The sequence below is a fragment of the Crocodylus siamensis genome, chromosome 4 (genome assembly GCF_052110815.1).
Source record: "Crocodylus siamensis isolate JL-2025a chromosome 4, ASM5211081v1, whole genome shotgun sequence".
Lineage (NCBI taxonomy): Eukaryota > Metazoa > Chordata > Crocodylia > Crocodylidae > Crocodylus > Crocodylus siamensis.
The window spans coordinates 92,050,323-92,071,021 of record NC_143398.1 but is presented as its reverse complement, the minus strand read 5'-3'; the positions used below and the strand labels follow the sequence as shown (position 1 = coordinate 92,071,021).

Sequence of the window (20,699 nt, the reverse complement as noted above, 5' to 3'; positions counted from 1 at the left end):
GGAGGGATGGGTGGTGGAGAATATTTATTTTTTCCCCTTTTATAATATTCTTTAATCTAAGATGAAGTTTGACAGTAGATTGGCAGTGAAAATTCCAAGACGAGTCTGTTTTTTACCATAACAGTAGAGAGGTCTTCTAGATTTATTTGTGTTTTCTTAAGATCCCAATCACTATCCTGTATCCCATAATGGTTATAAGACAGGTCTGTCTCAAAGGGAATGGTTACTCTAGCCACTGTGGATCTGGGCAGTGAATAATAATTTGCTCTGTAATAAATGGGGTGAGAACAGTTCTGTATGTATTCTGCTTCCACTGTTTTTGATTTTGTATGAAAGCTTATCTACTGGTAAGACATAGACAAGATGGCATACACCTTTGTGCTCTTGTTCTATCAAGTTTGTATCTCTCAACTTTGTTAAGAACTGTCAAAGGCCATTTTACTATTTTTTAGGTCTGAGTTTCTAAAAGGAGTGTTACAGTATTGCTAATGGAGAAGCTACATTTTCATCCCTGTCACTACCACATCATTGGCTCCAGATCATGTTTTTTCCCCTTAATGAGTTATTGTAGGTGAAAAACACATTGGCATAGAGGTCATGGATATTGAAACAGTTACTAATGTACTCTAATGTTAGTTTGTTCAAACTAAAGATCTCTGCTTTTTCTCTACGTTCAAAAGGTTAGTCAAAATTCATTTTGTGTTAAAATTGGCAGTGGGATAATGACAAATTCCCATTGCAGTACTTGTGCTCTAATCTGATGCTACTTAATGACTTGCAGCAAAAGCTATCTAAAACATTAAGCTACAGAATACTAAGCACAGAGTAGTTTATTAAAGGTATCATACAGTTTACTATCCAGAAGGAGATACCACCCCCCCAAAAAAAAATAGAAACAAATCTTGCATGTTCTAGAAACTGTCAGGCTATCCTGCATGGGATTTTTCTGTTAGAATTATAGACTTACTACTAATAAAAACAAAACATTTTGAACCTTCATGGTAGCTAGAGTTGCTGTGGAGGCAGAAAGGACCATATATTTGGGTGCATTTCCAGATACCCTCCTTCTCCCCTCCTCTTTCCTTGTTTTGTTGGGGGATATACAAGACAACTTTTTCCTAAAACAGACTAACTCAGTTATGCAACAGTTGCTTAATGAAATTCCATAAAAGAGCATTAGCCTGAAAAATGCTCTATCCTTTATATTTTTCCCTGTTCCAAGAGCAAATCAGAAAATGTTTCCAATTGGAAGTGTATTTAAATGTATAGTAACTTGACCTTTAAATAACCTTTTGCACAGTTACACTGATGGTTATTATACTTGTATACTTTTTTGCTGGCAGCAGTATCAAGTTCCATGATTTATATTTTGTGGTCCGTAACTCCTGTTTCAGATAATTTTCTGGTTACAGCATCTGATGGTGGTGATAAAATAGTAGTCTCAAGCTGTAAGGGTAAACCTGTTCCACTCTTTGAACTAGCGGAAGGGGTAAGTGTTAATACTGTGTTGGCTTCCCCTCTCTTCCCCACACACTAACATGCATTATGTCTTGGTGTAACATCTGCTTTGCACTCTCTTACAATTGTATTTCAATTCCAGTTATATTTAATGTTGTTGAGGTTGGTATGCACTGCCACCATATTGTCTGTGCTTATATTGGAATATAGCATTTACTGAGTACAAGGAGCCAATAATACCTTGGTTTCAGTATGACAGCTTTGAGAATTTGTTTAATTACTTTTTAATTATTTAAATATGTATATAATTATGTATATACACTAAAATTTACTTTCTTGGATAGTGAGACCCAGTTAGAGGAATATCCTAACCTTGACTTGGGTGACTGTTGAATAAGGTATTCTATTTGAGTCTTCCACTGCAGTAACTTTTGTAAGGCTCATGGGACCCTGAATATCTAGGAAGTGTGCAAAAACTGGGTTATTGGTACCCAAGTATGTAATTTTGAAATATTTGTATGAATGTCTGTTGTTTGTCATATTCAGGGTATCTTATATATGCAAACGTAATCCTTTTTAATTGTATGATGCTATTGATTGGATTAATATGCTGGTAAATAAATTGACACTTTTACCAGTCCCAAGAACTACAAAGAGAATCTGGAAAGTGATAATACTGAATCATAAATATATTATGTCTTTCATGTAGGTCTGTCATTGAGTGACATTTTTTGCAAGCTCAGTGCTGTAGCACTTATTTTTTAAAAGTAGCACTTTGTGGACCTGGGATAATGCTTGCTACTATAATATTCTGTATAATGTTTAAGGAATATCAATTTGGAAAGATAACATTGCAGCATTCATTTAGGGATGGATATCTATATCTACACGCACACATTTTGATTTGTATGAAAGAAAAGTCTTGCACCTGAATAGAAGTATATGGTATAATCTCAGGAAGTTACACTGTGGTGTCAAACTCATCTGGCGCTGTGGGCTGGATGAGGGACATAAGCTGCCCATCATGCCCATAGACTTGGCCCCATGTACTGGATTTAGCATGTGAGGCTGGTCTGGTGCAAGCACTGCATGCAGCATGTGTCATGAACCAACTGTGTGTGCTGCCTGCTGCATGCATGTCAACTCCAGCCCTATGCACCACATATAGCACATGCCAGCCCAGTCCCACACAGTCTGTGGGTCTGCTCTAGGGTATGCACTAAATGTGGGGATCACACTGGATCCTGCATGGGTGGCCATTCTGTTGGCCCAATCCAGACCAGCCCCAGTTCCAATATGCAAGGCCAGTCTGGCATAGGTGATGCATGTAGCACACACCCAAGACTGGCCTCGCATCATGTACAGACTGCATCAGATGGACTCTGTGAGCCATATGCAGTACACAGGGCAGGGCCAGTATGTGTTGCATGTGTGAGCCACCAGAGACCTACAGGCAGCACCACAGGCTGGATGATGAGACTCTGTGGGCTGGGTGTGGTCCCATACCAGATCTTTGATGCTCCTGAGCTATAGTATAGGAGTATAAGGAAAATACATTTTGAAATAAAGGGAAACAGCGTGAACAATAGCTTGCAATTGAAAGAGGGAATAACAGGGAGTGAGGTTTAATATTTGTTCATTAGCATACATAGCATCTAGTTTGGTAAGCATACCAGCTGCCTCACTGAAATCATATAGGCCTATATAGGTTAAGAGTTGAAGTTGTATGTTATAAGGATGTTTCTATAAACTGACACAATTCCTTGGTCTTTCTTCCTCTGAATTTTTTTTTAATCAGGCACAACAGACATGTGTGTGCTTAAATTCTAGTTCTATGTATATTGCAAGTGGAGGCCTTGATAATACAGTTAATATCTGGGATTTAAAATCCAAAAGACTACATCGATGCCTTAAGGTAATACTTTTTTTTTTTTATTCCTATTGTTATCTGATATTTCACAGGAAAAACATAGACCTCCAAATTTTAGGTTTCACTGTTGGTTGTGAACATTTAGTTTTTCTAGCAGCACCTTGTTTGTTTACACTGATTTAAGGTCATGATCTTGTAGGCTTGCATGAATGCTTAACTTTACACAGTCTATGCAGTTATGTTAAAATTAGTGGGATTGCTCATATGTACAAGTCTCTTGCGGGGTTGAGGTCTGAATAGCAAACTTTGATTTCAAAATATTTGAAGTAAAATTTTTGACACTGGGAGAAACTAACAGTCAAACCATAAAACAAACCAGTTTGAGAACTGTATGCCAGATGTTTTGTGCCATATTACAGCACTGATCCTAAAACACTGAAGGAGGTGCCCAATTTGAAGCATGTTAGAGAGGTCCCTTTGAAGTAAAGAGGATTACTACAAAGGAAGTTGCTATTCACTGCTATTGTGTAAGTGTTTGCCAGACTAAGATCTTAACGAGAGCTGTATCTTAAAGCAAGGCTTATGTTCTAATTTTGGATTTACCTAATTATTTTTTAATTGCAGTATGGGGGGCAGGAAGGCTTTTACTAAGTAATTGATGCAGATTATAAACTTTTTTGGGGGCTGAAGATCAGAATCATAGATGTAACACCTTAACACATTAGCCTGATTTTACAAAGAAGTGATGATTTGATAATAAAGGCATTAGTGGGAGAAATTGGCAGTAGTAGAAAAAGCACCCAAAAGTCTCTGAAAAAAATTACATTTGGAAAATAATATTTTTCAACATGTTGGATGTGTTCTATAGTTCATTTGGTTTAACATTGTAATTTGAACCTGTTCTTAATTAGGTTATAATGCAGTCTCCTGAAAAATGTAAGCATTTGTTTGGCATGCCAAAATGAGTATATGCTACTAGTCTTCAGTTTTTGTTACTGTAGTGTAAAGATGCAGTTGTACATGTGCTTTTTTTATGGATACTGAAGTTACAAAGAGCTATCAGTATTTCAGGATTAAAGCTTTCTTTTCTTACAGATATTGCAAAAGGAAAGCTTGAAGCTGAAATCTCTCTAGAAGCATAGAAGAAAATCTTCTCTCTGGTAGAATGTTTTGCAGCACTGTATTTTAGTTAGTGTTTCTTTTCTCTTTCAGGATCACAAAGATGAAGTAACTTGTGTTAAATTTAATTGGAATGACTGCTATATAGTTTCTGGATCTCTGAGTGGTGAAATTATTCTACACAGTGTAACCACCAATTTATCCAGTACTCCCTTTGGTCATGGTGGCAGTCAGGTACAGTATGTGTGCACAATGGTACTTTTTGAGGGGGTTGGAGCATAGCATGTTGTTATTTATTATTTTATTTAATGTTTAAATGTTTTATTTTAAATTATGTTAAGCTAGTTAAACTCTTGTTTTGTAAAGCTTTACATTGGTAAATTAAATGTAAATCTAAAATCTGTGTCAAATACTTAATCTGTTTGTTAATCAGCAGTCTTCAGTAGCCTTTTAAAAGGTTCTGACCCAGTTATTGTCTTTCAGGTTTAAAAATGTGTTTGTAGGAAAGAGAAAGGAAGCTTTTACTTGCGTATTAGTTCTAAAACAATGATGGGTTTCTAGATTGACTGCGTTATTTCAAGATCAGAATTGGTTAGTTTTTAATGCTTGTAGGAGAAACTGTTAGCTGTACAATCCAAGTTCTTAAATATTCAGTTATGATCTTGCCACCTCTGGCATAGCATCGCAAGCACTGAAGATTGCATAGGCCAGGTTCTACATCCATTAATTTCTGTGCAGCCAAGTTATTTTGAAAGGACCTGTGCAGTTGTGGAAAGAAGAGTGTAACTGTACTTGGAACTTGCCTAACTATTCTGGTTTTTAAACCAATTACAGTTAGCTCTAAAGTTGCACCTATTGAAGTCAGGTAAAATAAGAGGAAGCAATAAAATCTTTTAGCTTCTAAGGTAAGTAACTAAGACTGAATACACCTACAATAAAATTAATTTCTGTTCAGAGAGCCACCACAAAGCTACTCATATACTGTTGAAGGGTTCCAGTACTAGATTTGTGATGCCTTTCTCCAGGGTTACAGAGATTGCAAAGCTGATCAGTTTTCCTTGAGGGAATCCCTCTGTCATGAAAGGAATTTCTGTGATGATTGGGCACCAAAATGGTCCTTCGCCAGTGTCATTGTAGTCCTCGGTGTGGAGGCAGTCTCAGGATATAGTCAGGAGTTAGAGTAGCTAGGAGAGAGATGAGGTGTTCCTAGAGCACAAAATAGCTTATGTTGTGTGTGCTGAGTAGATTTACAGGCTGCCTGGGGAGTGGACAGAATCATCACTTCTGCTGTAGCTGTAAATCCTTCCTGGGTCATATTTCCCAAGCACCAGTGAGTTTGTGCATTGACAATTCTGCTGCTGCAACTCTTACTTCAGTCTTCTCTGCTGGCATTGAGCTGGCCGTGAACTTATCTTTTATGCTTACTGTCAAACAAGTGTAATTTAATGAAAAACATCTTTTGGATAAATGTTTGTGTTTTTAGGGAAAAGTACAGTCTTTTTAAGCATTGTGGTACAGGAATGGTATGTAAAATTGTAAGAGCGGTCCAGCTTCTGTCATGCCTTTGCATCATTTATCTGTCACTTAATTGCAGCAAAATTGCCCCCAACACTCAGTTTTCTCTTAACAGCCATCCAGCTGTGGAATTATAGTTGTCGTAGTTAAGCTATATATGTGGCTTATTTGGGGGGTTATATTGGACAATAATTAATACATCTGGTGAAGCAAGCTTTAGTGTGTCTGTGTGTATCACAGAGAGAGAGAAATAGCACAATCTCTTTTGGTTAGTCTATAAGGTGCAAGTCTACCCTGCCTTCTTCAATAATTAATGGACAATGTGTTGTCGTTAGGACCATAATGATGAAAATGGGAAGCATGGATCTGAGTCACTGACAGGCTGCTAGAAAACCTACAGGTTGTCTTTTCAATGGATGCCATATCTGTAAACTTTTAGCTGGTGGTTGTTCAAGTATACTTTAATTTTACACTGAGGATAGATCATATTGTGCTTCTAGATATACCTGACTGAGTGCCTGAGGGTGATCAGCATAGTGGATATCAACCTCCATGATAGATTAAATAAAGATATCTGCTGTGAGGCTAGACAGTATCTTTAGGATAACTAGAAATGTTCCAAGTACTAAATTAAAATAATTGCCTGCATAGAGCTAGTATTCTGTCTTGCTAAGGGGACTATAAAATTTCCTAATGAGTACTCTCATTGGTTGCTGCATTTAATGTAAAAATGGAATTGCTTGGGAATTATGTAACAATGGCAGTTTAAATGTTCCAGTTTATCTGCATAATTTGTATCCTTCAGAATACGTTTGCTCCTATATACTTAATTATTTAGTTTTATTTTTAGTTTGGATTTTTAATTGGGGCATTTAGAGACTTGGAAAATTTAATTTATACACATACCTAAAGCTTTTGTGGTACTTCTAGAGATCAAAAAAGACAGTCCCTACCTCAACAGGTTTTATTGTAGGGGCCCAATCCTGTAAGGGTAAACTTTATCAGGTAAACAGTATTTGTGCTTTTGATCCTGGTGCTGGCTCTTTTGCTTTATAAGGGTCACCTATCCTTAGTCATATCTTTCTTGCAGTTGGCTAAGCAATGCGCTTGGTGTATGTGAGGCCACACTAAACTTATAAAGCTGCTTGTCTTTGTCTGATTCACCATAATGGAATGTAGTCTCATTGCCAGATTATTTCTGTGAGTGTACAGGCTCTAGACTTGATGGAGTCTCTCATCCTCATTCAGTAGTATGAACAATTTGTATTTCATCTGAGAATTGTCCTATTTTCTGTTAACTGATCTTGACTTCACACATCTATATGCTTTATTAGTGTTAAACCCTTGCACCAGGCTGTGTGTAGACTGCCTAATCCCAAGTATTTACTGTTAATATTTCATTAAGGCCACTAGATTTTTATCTGTTTGCTGTTGTGAGAATGTATTGTAGTCTGTTTTGAAAGAAAATGTTTATTCAGGTCTTGATTGCCTAGGACTATTCTCCTAGCAACAGGGTTTAGCTTAGCTGTTTAAACAGCTGGTTTATTTGTGAAGCTGTGTGGTGGCTTCCATTCTTTTTATATAGTGAAAAAAGTCCATGGCTGTAGAGCTCACAATTAATGTACTTGATTGTTTGGGGTTTTGAGGTGATTATTTTGTCTTTGTTTTTTTTATCTACCATGTATCCTATAAATTACCATATTTGCTTGAATACAAGATGAGGTTCCCCCCTATTTGGTATGTAGGGTAAAAACTCTCTTGTCTTATAATTGCATAGAACAAAATCTTACTAAGTATATTGTAGAAACCAACTACGAAGTTGATTTAAATACAGCCAGCACTGGGCGTGACTGTAAAACACATGGCCCATATTGGACAAACATACTGATAGGAACATACCGCAAAAATAGGTTGTTCTGAATCAGACATATGGTAGTGCTCATTGAGTGCAGCATGGCACAGTCCCCTACACCACTGACTTTTCTTCCAGTCACAGCGAGCCACAACTTTCACGCAGAATCCATCTCTTAGCATTTTCTTTCAGTCTGCTGCATATGATTATTGTGGCCCTGCCTCCCATGTGGTGAAGCTGGACCATGTTGCCCTGCACCTCATCTGCATATACATTTTTGAAGGATCCTAGGACTCATGACAAGAACATGTGGTTCCAGTCATGAGTGGGGATAATTAGCATGTGTATCCTTTGTGGTGGGTATCTGAAGTATGCAGACATCCTGAGCTGTGGGTTAACCACGGCTTACAATGCTGTTGACTCTGCTGTTGCTCAACTCGATGAACTATGTGTAAATCCTGAGCCTTTGGCTTTGGATTAATATGCATAGTTAAACATCGTAGTTCAGACAAGGCCTTGACTTTTTTAAGAACTGGGGATCAAAGTTGTGTTGCTAAACATGACTTTCCACATAGAAACTGTTCTGCTGGATTCTCAGTACTTGTGAAAATTACTTACCTATTTTTTAGAAGCCTATACAGGCACCTGGCCCTCAATTCAACAATTTTATTGTATCACATGCAAAACCTTGAGCTTGTGATTAATTCCATTGACTTGCATGTTAACCATGAGTTTAAGTACTTTCATATATTTCAGGCCAGATAAGCCTTTTAAGGACGCTGGCCCCCTTAAGGAGCTTATCTGGCCTGAGATGTATGAAGCTACTTAAACACATGGTTAACATTTAAGTCAATGGAATTATGACTTTATCTGACTTCCTACATTAAACAGGTCACACAGATTTAGGCCATGTGGCAAATATATCAAGGCTGCAACTCCTTTTTTTTTTTTTTTAAGTTGTGTTCAAGTGTATCTTTTTTTAGATAGATGCTTAATTTTTGATTAAAGATTTCAGCTGGAGGAGAATCCGCCACATACATAGCTAAATTAATTGAAATACTAATTACCATTGTTCTTAAAACACCTTCTTTGTAGCTGTTAGTTCTTTTCCTTGCTGAATGAAAGATCCTTTTACTATTAGGGCTGAATTGGGGTCCCAGTTCTTAAAATCTTGATAGTAAAAGTATTTATATTCTATGCTACCATCTAAGAATATGAGCAGCAAGATGGTTAATGAAGTGCTTTGGTGATCAGCACGAAGTGCTACACCTTGGATAAGAAACAAAAAATCCCTGCTTAGATAACTTTTAGTTGAGGTGGGCAAAATACAGCCTGTGGGCTGGATCCAGCCCAGTAAACCATTCTATCTGGCCTGTGGGGCCCCTCCAAAAACAAGTTTGCCAACCTGCAGTTGCCCCTTTGACAGCTAGCGGGAGCTGGACTTTCAGAGATTGTGCACCATTGGACCAGGTGGGCTCTATGCTTCCACCTCCATGGGGCTCCTGGCATTCCAGCTGGGAGCCTTGTGTGGAGGCACCAAGTGCAATGGCACATGACTGGACAGATGCTGAGTCGGGAGGAGAGCTCATACCTGCAGTGCTGGGAGCCCCATGTGCTGGCATGGAGCCAGCCCAGCTGGCCCAATTGGTGCACGGCTCCTGGAAGGAGAGCCAGGAGCTGCACATGACAGCATGGAGCCTGCCCAGCCTGATGGTGGATGTGGGTGTCAGGTGGGGGGTGGTGTGGTTTGTGGGTGGATGTGGCCCCACCCACCACACATCTTCCCTCCCTCATTGTGCACAGGCTCCGCTGGCAGCAGCAAGCAGCTGGCCTTCAGGGTGCTTATGGTTCATGGCAGGCAGAGCCTCCTGGCAGCGCACAGCTCCTACTGAATCTTGGGAGCTGCATGTGGTGGCAAGGAGCCTGCCTGGCCACTGGCATGTGCCTTTGAGCCAGACCAGGCTAGCTCTGTGCCAGCACATGGGGCTCCCAGCACTGCAGGCTGGTGCCATGTGTCATTGGGCTGGGCAGCCTCCATGCCTCCATGTGAGGCTCCCAGCACTCCAGAGGAAGGACTCCCAGTTGCAAAGGTCAGGGTTTAAGGGTTGGGACTTCTGGGCTCAAGATGGCGATCAGGGGGTGGGGCACCTGTCAAGGGGCAGGACTATCCTTGCAGCCCCTGACAATTTACTAGAAGTCATTAAGCAGCTCTCCAGCCAAAATAATTGCCCACCCCTGACTTACAGGCTCCTATATCGATTGTACCATGTTGGGAAGCCAACCTGGGCATCATTTTAGAGAACTCAATAAAGACTTCGACTTGGATTGTATCTTCTCCAATACCGTGAGAAAAATCTGTAGTACAGCCTCTTTTGGAATGCTATGCATGGTATTTGACACCCTGTCTCAGGGTGGAGATCATATACTTGGATAAAGTTAAGAAAAGAGTGGTTAGGGGTAGGAAAAAAGGGAGATGGAAAGGACTGAAATTGTGTATGGGAGAAGGGAAATGAGTAAGACAGGAACAGAAAAAGATGTATAAAATTATATATATTAGACAAGGTTCATTAGAGGCTTCTCTTCTCCCTTGTTTCCGATCACAAGAACAAGACATTTAATGTAATGGGAGGATTGGCAAATGCAAAGCCAACTAAAGGAAGTGCTTTCTTAGGCCATATGTACACGCCACAAAATTGGCCTTTAAAGCAGCTTAATGTCCTTTTGCACTGCTTTAATGGTGCAGCTGTTTGCACATGTTGGTGGTGTAATGCACTTTAATGGCTGGCTGTTTGCATGTGTCAGTGGCATAATGAATGTTAAATGACTTTGGGATGCAGCAAAATAAAACATCTGCAGGGTGGTTTGGTTTGCCACAGGGGGAAGCACCAGGTTAATGCATTTCAGGGGCTGTGCAGTGGCGGCAGCGTGTGCAGGCAGATTCCTCTAAAAGGAGGCGGGGTGGGGGAAGAAAGCAGCAAGTCTGCAGCTGTGGTGCCCTCCAGGACAACTTGGGCAGGTGCTGCCTGGGGGGCGCTGCTGCTGCTGTGGATTAAAGCACCCCACAGGCACCTCAGGGACCACTTGGCCTGCTGGCAGCTTTGTCCTTCCCTCCCCACTGCTGGAGAAGCAGTTAAGGGTCAGGCCAGACCCTTGTGTACACGCCAGGGGGGTTTACTTTGCCCTAAATTGAAGCAGTGTTTTTAAAGACCCACTGCTTCAATTTAGGGAGAATTAAACTGAAGTAAACCCCCTGGTGTGTACAAATGCCCTTTACAAAGATCTCCATTGTGTAATTACATATTGTTTAACTGGATTGTTGAGGCCAAAAACTGAGCTAGCCTGTGAAGGGGATTGGACATTTATATGGGTAACAAGAGTCATATTAGTTATTGTTAACAAAAAGTATTAGAAAGGAGATAAAGCCCTGATGCATCACATCTTAGGTTTGGTATTTCCTACTTTTCAACATTTTGCTTTGCAATGCAAACACTTTTTTAAATGATTTCCCCTCCTCTCCCCCCCCCCCCCGGTTTAATTTCTCTTTTGTTTTAATATTAATTTGTGTAAGACAGTCTCCCAGGATGAGCTGATGCTTTTTAGGTTAAGTTTAAGATATGAGCCTTTAAAAAAAAAAAAAAAAAAAAATCCCTTTCATCATAAAGGAGTATTTGCTTAAAATCAAGGAACTCTTCCCAGGAGTTTCTGTTGTTGCTGCCTTGGCCCTTATTTTCTGACTGGAATCCAAGCCAATCAGCATATCGGCCAGAAAATAATTTCTACCCTGCTTTTGTGCTCCTATAGCAGATAAGGCCTAATAATTTAGACTTGTTTACCCCTAATTTAATATATAGTATGAATTTGAGAATTGTTATATTTCATTATGCACATTTGTGTTTGCAGCCTATTCGACACTTGGAATATTCTTCTTTTAAGAAGTCCTTATTGGGCAGCGTCTCTGACAGTGGAACTGTAACTTTGTGGGATGTGAATAGTCAAATCCCCTGCCATAATTTTGAAAATGTTCATAAAGCTCCAAGCTCAGAAATCTGCTTTTCTCCAGTCAATGAGTTGCTATTTATAACCATAGGTTTGGATAAGAGGATCATTCTCTATGATACTTCAAGTAAAAAGTGAGTCAAGTAACTTGTTTATAAACATTTTTTATCAGTGGATCTCCAATAGATTGTAAATTCAGAGAAGTCTGTGAATGAATGATTTAAAGAAGCTGATAGTTTTACATTCAGATCATGTCCAGAATATGTGTGGATAGAATGTTCTGGTAATGGAGTGGTTATACTCCATTAATAGCCCTTTATTTAGGAAGAGTGCAATATCTTGTTGTTGCAGAGCACTCGGGTGCCCTGCGCCTGAGAACAGAAAAAGCAGCTTGGGAGAGACCCCTAGTGGCCAAAAGAGGGAGGCCCAGCTGCCAGTTACCAGGGCAGCCAGAGTAACAGGTGCTGGTTGCCAGGACAACTGCTGGGGGACCAGCTGACAGGAAGGGGCAGGGCCTGGCCTGTATAAGCCCAGGCAGGAGGGCAGTTCCTCTCCGACCATCGAGGGAGGAGGAGCTCGGCTAGTACCGACGAAGGGGGGAACTCTGACTGTGTGAGCATCCCCTGGTCGCTGCTGGGATTGGAGTGTTCTTCCTGGTAGGGATTGAATGTTGTTTGACCGGACAGTCTAGCTTTTTATGTTATAGGCCAGGGTCTTCTGTTCTTTTGTGTTTTCTGTTTTGACTGTAGGACCAGGTGAGGCTATTAGGGGTTGGAGGAGGCCTCATAGGGACTCCACAGTAGTATGGGGACCCCAGTGCCAGAGAGGACTCAGCATTTTGCAGTGCACTGGCCCCAGAGCAAGGGGGGCAGTGAGGAGCCCCAGAGAGAGGGCCACGAGGAGGGAGGAGCCCCAGGGCAAAGGGGGGCAGGGAGGAGCCCCAAGGAGGTAAAGAAGAGGGCCAAGTCACAACAGGGCCCAAGTCAAAGAAAAAACTATGTCAGTACCATCTGCGAAGCTTGAGCTGCGGTGTAGGGGTGGAAGAGGAGCCAGAGATAGTGCCCCCTGGCACCGGGGCACATAAAGTGGGCAGCCTCCCACTAATTGCATTAGTCAATTAATCCATTAAGATCAAGGCATAGCAGGCGAGTAAGCAGGCGGTTGGCCCATAACAGGAGGGTGGAGTCACCCCTAGAAAGGCTCCAGGAGCGATACTCCTGTCACACTTGGTAATATTGAATATGTACATGTACTAGAGGCCTGCTCTAATATCCATTGAGGTACAAGATGTTTTTCATCGATTGCAATGGATGTTTGAGCAAGCCCTAGGAGAGAAGTTAATTTACAGATGAGTAGTTGAATTTCCAAAGCCTGCAGGTATGTAACTCACTATCTTTTTCAATGCCATTATTTTAACCATATCAATAGCAAGATGTTTATAGTTTCTTCATATATATTTTTTCTCTCTATGAAGACTACTGAGAACTCTAGTAGCTGAAGCTCCTCTGACAGCAATAGACTTCATGCCTGATGGTACTACTTTGGCTGTTGGATCTTCCCGTGGAAAGATCTACCATTATGATTTAAGGAAGTTGACATCGCCAGTAAAAACAGTTGGTGCTCACAAAACCTCTGTGAAGTGTATAAGCCTGCAGTTCAGTTGCGCTTTTTCTAAGGTAAAACATTGCTTTCTTGTGGCTCTTAATTAGGGTAAGAAAAAGGAATCGCGTCCTTAGAACCTACAAAAGAAATATTTGTACTTTTAATTTTGCATATATAATGGATGCCAAAAATGGGAATTGATATAGCAAGATGAACTGGATCAATTGGACAGTGTCCAGAATGTGTTTTTAATGCAGTTTCAGTAATCAGGGGTGGGTTATTTTCCTGTTTTTTGTTGGTTTTTGGGTGGGGGGGTTGTTTGTTTGTTTGTTTGTGTGGGGTTTTTTTTTTTCCTACATGAAACTTTTCTACTTTTCTAGCTCTCATATGGTAAAGCTAGTGAAATTTAGTCTTCAACTTCTTATGTGTGCCTGTATTACTGTCACAGATCAGAACATGTCATGCTTTGTATCGGTTTGCAGTTTCTTTTAAGTACATCTTTCCTAGGAGTCTCCCATGGCTTTGCCATTTGGACTGATCCCTAGACTTTAGCACCCATGGGTTTGTTTTTTTCCCAGTGCCAATTTGACTTGGCCCTTGCAGGAATCCTTTGTCTTGGGAGCTTAACCAGGAAGTTTGCAGTAGCACAGTTCAGTCTCTTCATGACAAAGTAGGATTTAATGGTCAACAGGAGCACAGTAGCTAGAGGTATTGGTCAAAACAAGGAAGGCCTACATGTATCAACCTTAGAATCTTTTGCAGGTTTTGAATAAGTTCCCCTCAGCCTAGCTACTGTTACCTTTTTGGATTGGAAGACTTAGCCCCTTTGGCTGTCTCTTTCCTTCTATCAGGGTCTTGCTGCCAGCTTCAGCTGCTGCTCAGTCCCCTATTTTCTCTCTAGACGAGAGTCTTTAACTCTTTAGGGTGCAGATTGACAAGGCACTTCAATCAGTTTAGATTCAGTTTAAATCTCAAGTGTCCAGACATACAAGCCAGGTTGGAACTGTTTCCTCCTGAACTGTTTCAAAATACATCTGGATAATTAAGTATTATTTTTAATTGGTTCTCTGTGAACTGTTTTAGTGTTATGTGAGGACCCCAAGTTTTCTGCAGTTAGTCTGTGGTCAGTCCTTCAGGCCTCCCACGCTGCACTGCTCCTTGTCCCCCGCCCCCCGCCCCTCCCCCCCTGCTCAGCAACTGGCTACTTTGGTACACAGCCAGAGCTCTACTACACCAATCTCTGTTGCCTGCAGTGTCCCTAGCTGGAGCTTCTGGGAGCAGCTCGCTCCTGTTTTTAAAGAACTGGCCCACTGCTTTCCACTGGTGGCAGCGGAGTCCTTGGGCAGCCCCCCAGAGCCTGTGCTCCAAATCAGTCTGGGATGCACTTGCCCTGGTCAGTTTTTACAAGAATTGAAGTAAATTGATTAGTGACTTTGGGGATTTGGGATGTGTATGCATGTGTGTGGAAAGTACTTTTTAAAAGCCATAAAAGCTCTTGCAGCTCTAGAGCCAGGTCCTAAGAACTCAGAAGCAGGGATCCAGGTACTTCCACTGTCTTGCACAAAAACCTAGTCACTCCCAGTCAGGGTACCATCCATAGATTTCTGTAAAGTGCTTTATTGAACCTAGTGCTAGTGAGAAGGGGAAGCAGAAAATTGCAGTTGGGCTGGGTACTTGCTACTGCTCCATTATTCAACGGCATCACAGTGCCTAGAAAGTGATGGTTCTGCTTGGAACCCTTAGCAGTTGGACACATCTGCCCTGAGACAATTGAGTACTGGTTTCCAATCAGTCATGTTCTTGAAACAGTTCAAGTGTTATGTCTATCCACACCCTTAGTGGCCCCTAATTCTAGGCTTGAACCAGGGAAAAATATATTTGGTACTGTGAGTGGAGCCAGGCAGGGGGACAATTAATAGACTCCTGCTTTAAGAATCCTTGTTTTAATTTCTGGAGGTATTCCTAACTTGCATGGTTTCATTTCCTGTTTCTTTCCCCTCAGTAACTCTTGATTTTTTAATTCCATGTAGTTAGAATAATATCAAGCAGTTAAGCTGGTGCATATATTGCTATGTTCAGGTACATTACTAATACAGAAATATCTTACACTTTTCAGAACTGCTTTAAGGTTTCTTAATCTTCTAAACTTACTTCTAAACAGCTTCTTTGGTTTAAATCTTTTTTTAGACAAATCTTGATATTTTAATATCTTGTGAAATGCATCCATATTTTATGCAGAAAGAGAATTTAAATGAAAGCACTCTTAATTTTTTTAATTCTTTAATTTTTTCAGTCCAGCCTTAGTAAAGGCGCTTCAAGTAAGACCACATCCAAAAGAGCAGATGTCAAAACAGGTAGTAGCCTTGGAGGAATTCAGAATGCTGGGATCATTAAAAATTTTTCCTCTAATACACCAGCTACAGTCTTACCACAGCCTACCTCAACAGCTGAGAGCAAAGGAACAGATATCATTCAGGATAAAGCAGGTAAAGGATCAAGTTCCTCTCCTTGTTTAAGAATATTCTGAGCTTGTGGAAAAAGACGTTGGAGCAAAACTTTGTATGCTGACCATTGCTGCAGTGGGAAAGTTCAGAGGAAAAAGGATTTGTCATTACTTCATAATCAATCATATGGGTGTGTAAATATATCTAGCAAAGTCGTTCAGATGTTTTACCAAAAGGCCATCTCACTGTCTTCCTACATTTTCTTGACTTATTCATATGCCTTCTAACAGCTGAAATGAATGAGGAAATGGACTACAAACAACAGCTCCATTTGTTACCTAACCTTAATTTGTTTTCAGACTAATTTGTTCTGCGAAGTGAGTAAGGCAGAGGTTCTATAGAAATAATAGTAAGTTAAAGGGGGCTGGGGAGGTGCAGTTGCTGTACAAGGTTGACAGCTCAGAGGGTGCAAGTTTGAGGCCACAACAGAAGTGCTCATCGCACAGCCTGTCAGATTCTGATGCATCTGTGAATCCTGCCAAATACCTTGTCACAAGGACATGAAAAAGAAAAGGACATAGTTAGAGACCACCTTTAATGCATGTACACGAAGAGGCTGAATTTAGATGGCACAAGTAATCTTAGTTCTGGTACTTCTGATTCTTAACTTGCAAGCTTAATTTTCTCCTAAATGTAATTTGTTTTGCTTTTTCTTTTCACTCTGTCATTTGAAAACATTAATTTCCCATTGATGATTGACATGAGTGGGTTCTAGAGCCACAGCACAGTCCTCTACCATTTGAATTAAATGAACAACTGGTAGGAGTATAGGCCTAACTGCTAGAAAGGGAATGGAGATGTTGGCTGAAACCCACTGACAAAGAGCTGTTCATTGACTGTTGATATTCAGGAACTTTGGGTTTATTTCAGGTTCTGTAGGAGTATGTTTCGTGCTTAGAAACTCTACTGCTGTTCTGACTCTCTCCTAGTCCTCCTGCTTTGACTTCCTTATTTTGCATCTTTTCCTATGCCTTTTTCCTTATTCCTTTGCATTTCTATCTGGCAGCTTCCTACTCCTTCATGCTTCCTGGCTTCCAGCAGGTGGAGCATTGAGAACACAGAAAAGAGTGTTCCAGCTCCCAGTACCTGCGTGTTGTGCTACAGCCCATCCCAGTGGCTAAAAAGAGCAGTTACAGAAGAAGAGAAATGTGCATATACGTTGCCCATCTTTTTTTTAAGGGAAGACCCAGGATAAAGTTCTAGAGCATATCATGAAACAGTTAATTTGAAAGCACCTAGAATATAACAAGGTGATAAAGTACAGCCAGTGTACTTTGTCTAAAGCAAGCCATGCCTTACCAACCTGTTTTCCTTCCAGAACAAGGTGACTAGTTTTTTGAATAAAAAAGCAGCAGTGGATGTGACACTTTGACTTTAGTAAAGCTTTTAATATTGTCCCCATGACATTCTTATAAATAATTTTGAAGACCTATGCTCATTTTAAATAAGCTAAGGTCTAGATAAAATTGCTATAAGGTGAGTGTGTAACTCATTGCATAATTGAAAATCATTGATTATTCTTTGAGCACAATATCATATTGGGTCCCCTGAGGATCCTTCCTGGGTCCTGCATTAGTATCTTCATTAATGACTTGCAGAATTGACTTGAATGCCCAGTTAGTTAATCTGCAGTTGGCACCAAGCTGAGTGGGGCACTTTTAGAGGGCAAGAGTAGGACTCAAAATGACCCTAATAAATTGGTAAAATCTTCTGAAATAAACAGGATGAACTTCAGTAAAGACAAATAAAAGTACTATGCTTAATAATAAACAATCATATGCACAAGTACAGAATGACTAGTGATGGTATAGTGCTGCAGAAACTTGGGGGTTATATAGGATCATAAGCTGAATCTGAATCCACGGTATACACTGTTTTCTCATGTGGCCTACACCCTTGAATAAGATGCATATGCTCCTTTTTTGGAGGGTGGAATGAAGAGGAAACTACCTTTCTTTGAAAACAGTGATAATTGCTTGTGTTTTCCCTATGAAAATACTCTATCTCTAGTAGGGCAGGGTGGATCAAAAACCTGTGGATGCTTTGTTAACTTCCTAGCTGCAGGATGCAGGAGGTATTGTTGACTGTCCACCTGGTAGAAGCAGGGCCAGACAGTTTAGCCCAGCCACCAATGCCTGCTGAGTCGGGTGGGGATGGGGGAGGGACCCGTCTGAAACTGAACTGCCAAGCCCCAATTCTTGAGCCCCGTTGGTCCTCTGCTGTCTTGGCAGGCACTGATAGCAACCCACCCAGCTGCAGAAGTGAATCCAGGCAATTCTGTTCCCACAGGATTCGAACCTCTGTTCTCTGCATTTTCTCATTGAAGATATGCACCCCAATTTCGAATAGCTAATTTTTGGGAAAAGAGGTGCATGTATCCAAGTAAATAGGGTAATGATGGGGTGGGAGGGGTGGGGAGGAAGCTGATAGCTACTGAGATTTATTAACAGGAGTGTTCTATCCAAATGGGAATTGATTCTTCCACTCTCTTCAACACTTGTGAGTCTTCACATGGAGAACTGGGCCCAGTTCATGCACTGCACTTGAAGAAAGATTCTGGACAAACTGAAGAATCTAGAGGAGAGGAACAAGAATGAGCAGAGATTGAGAAAATATGACCTTTGAGGAAAGCTGTGGAGAAATGGGATTCTTCATAGGAGAAGACTTGAGGGAGACTTGATAAGTCCTCAAAACAAAATGGCTGTTATAAAGAGGAGGGCAGTCAGCTATTTTATGGTTTCACAGGGGACAGAGCAAGAACTAATAGACTTAAATTGATATTTTAAGTTTTGTATCGGGGAGAATGTTCTTTGTGAGAGTGGTTTAAGCACTGGAACAGGAGACTATCATTGGAAATTATTTTTAAATGTCAGTGGGTGCATTTACATGTGAAATTAATGCAACACAATAAACTCTGGAGCAGTTTGAGCTGGAGTCAGCTCTCCCAAGTGCATCAGTTTGAGCTGGAGCAGAGGAGCCCTGGCCTGGTAGCAGGTTCAGGGGGTCAGCCCTGGCCTTTGGGTGGTAACAGAGGGGCTGGCTGGGGCATGGAAGTGCTAAAGTGCAGAGCCATATGACAGGCAGCTCTCACGCTTTAACACCCTCATGCCCAGCTGTCCCCTGTCACCGTCTACATGTGTGTTTCGTTGCACTTAATTACTCTGCTGTAAGATGGTACTGTTCCTGACAGTACTGTCTTATGGTGGAGTTGATTAATTTACTGTGCCCTAATTCTGGTGCATGTATAAACAGTGACACTTTTTACTGTGGAGCTGATTAGTCAATTCCACAGTAAAGAGCACATGTAGATGAGCCTGATTAGGTCAACAGTTCTTTAGGATGGTTTAGGCAGGGGTGTTCTTCCTTTTTGAGGAGGTGGTTGGACTAGGCGACATCCAGTTCTGGACCTAATTTTCTAGGATTCTGTCTTGGTTCAGGTACACTCTAACAATTCCTTGCATTAGCAGCTTTCCTTCTGGCATTTTCTAAATATAAGTACTGACTTGGCACTTTTTCATCCTGCTTTTCATTGTAATATAGTTCTGTTTTAGTTTTGTACAGGAAATAGGCATTTTGCTGACTTAGGTCACTGGTGAAACAACCATTATCAAATCTTAAAACAAAAGAATGTAAAAGTTTCCAGCCTACTTAAAATCAAAACAGCTATGAAACTATTCGATGTTTCATAAAGTTAGGAGTAGCTGCAGTTTAATCGCCAGAATGTTGATCTTGCACCCTGAAACTGCATGCGCTTCTCATAGAATAGCTATATATAGCCTGAAGTAATTGGCAGTCACAGGATCTTTTGTATATAATTGATCTTGTTGAGCTTTGGACTGGTAAGAGGGCTTAGTTCACCTGTTGGCTGTTTGGGCTCTAACTGCAATTATAAAGCTTTACTTAGTGAGCTCCCTTGGAGAGGTGTTTCTCAGAGATGGTTGTTTTGTGTTAGCAGGGACTTGTTCTACCTCCGTCTTTTTTCCAATTTTGTGAGAAATGGATGATGAGTTGTTTCCCCACCCACCCACTAGGACTCGCCAAAGAAGAAAGGTGGGGAATGTGGGAAGAGTTGGGCTAACTAAATCTCCCAGGGAGATGGCTCTGAGTTTTGAAAATTTTTTGCCTCTTGTTTGAGAATCCGTTTATCAGAAATCAGTATAAAGGAAACAAAGGAATAAGATTGCTGTGCAACATATTAGGATTTTTTAAGACATTATTTTGCATTTGACCTTTTCTTTATTAAGAATGTTATATCCACAAATGCCTTTTGTGCCACAGTAACTGTAGGAAGGAGAAAAGGTTTAATCTTTTAAACTTGAGCTCCGTACCTGTGCTGGGAAGCAATTGCAGTTTGCACTTAAAAATGCAAGGTGTTTTTTATAGTTACTTTTATACACAACAGAAATAGATGGCATGTAGATATGTAGCTGGTAGGATATGTTTTGTTAACACATGTTAGTTTGACATTATATTGTGCTAAATAAACACAATGTTTTTAATTAGCAAGTTGTTTGTAAGAGTTCTGACCCTTAATTTTAAAAGAAATAAATGCCATCGCTGTCTAGGGTATTAATTCTTCTTGCATTTAACTTCAGTAAATTTTAGGTCTGAAAAAATATTCTCAAATCTTGAAACTATTCCAAGGGCTTTTGAGACTCAAAAGATCTTTTTAATGAAGCAACTTTTATGCGACTAAACTTTTTCTCTTTTTAAGAGAGGAGAAATATGTTTAACAACACTAATTAAGCAATAAGCCACTGCAGTCTATAGGGACTCAGATTAA

General features: G+C 40.5%; 1 protein-coding gene across 1 annotated transcript in view; it reads left to right on the top strand.

Moving 5' to 3' along the window:
• Window positions 1-20,699, top strand: part of NEDD1 (NEDD1 gamma-tubulin ring complex targeting factor) — a 43,370-nt gene that overhangs the window by 2,993 nt on the left and 19,678 nt on the right. Inside the window, exons 3-8 of the mRNA XM_090042867.1 lie at window positions 1,398-1,489; window positions 3,257-3,373; window positions 4,541-4,681; window positions 11,715-11,944; window positions 13,285-13,486; window positions 15,706-15,898. Coding sequence (XP_089898993.1) covers window positions 1,398-1,489; window positions 3,257-3,373; window positions 4,541-4,681; window positions 11,715-11,944; window positions 13,285-13,486; window positions 15,706-15,898 — 975 coding nt within the window. The remainder of the gene's footprint in view (window positions 1-1,397; window positions 1,490-3,256; window positions 3,374-4,540; window positions 4,682-11,714; window positions 11,945-13,284; window positions 13,487-15,705; window positions 15,899-20,699) is intronic.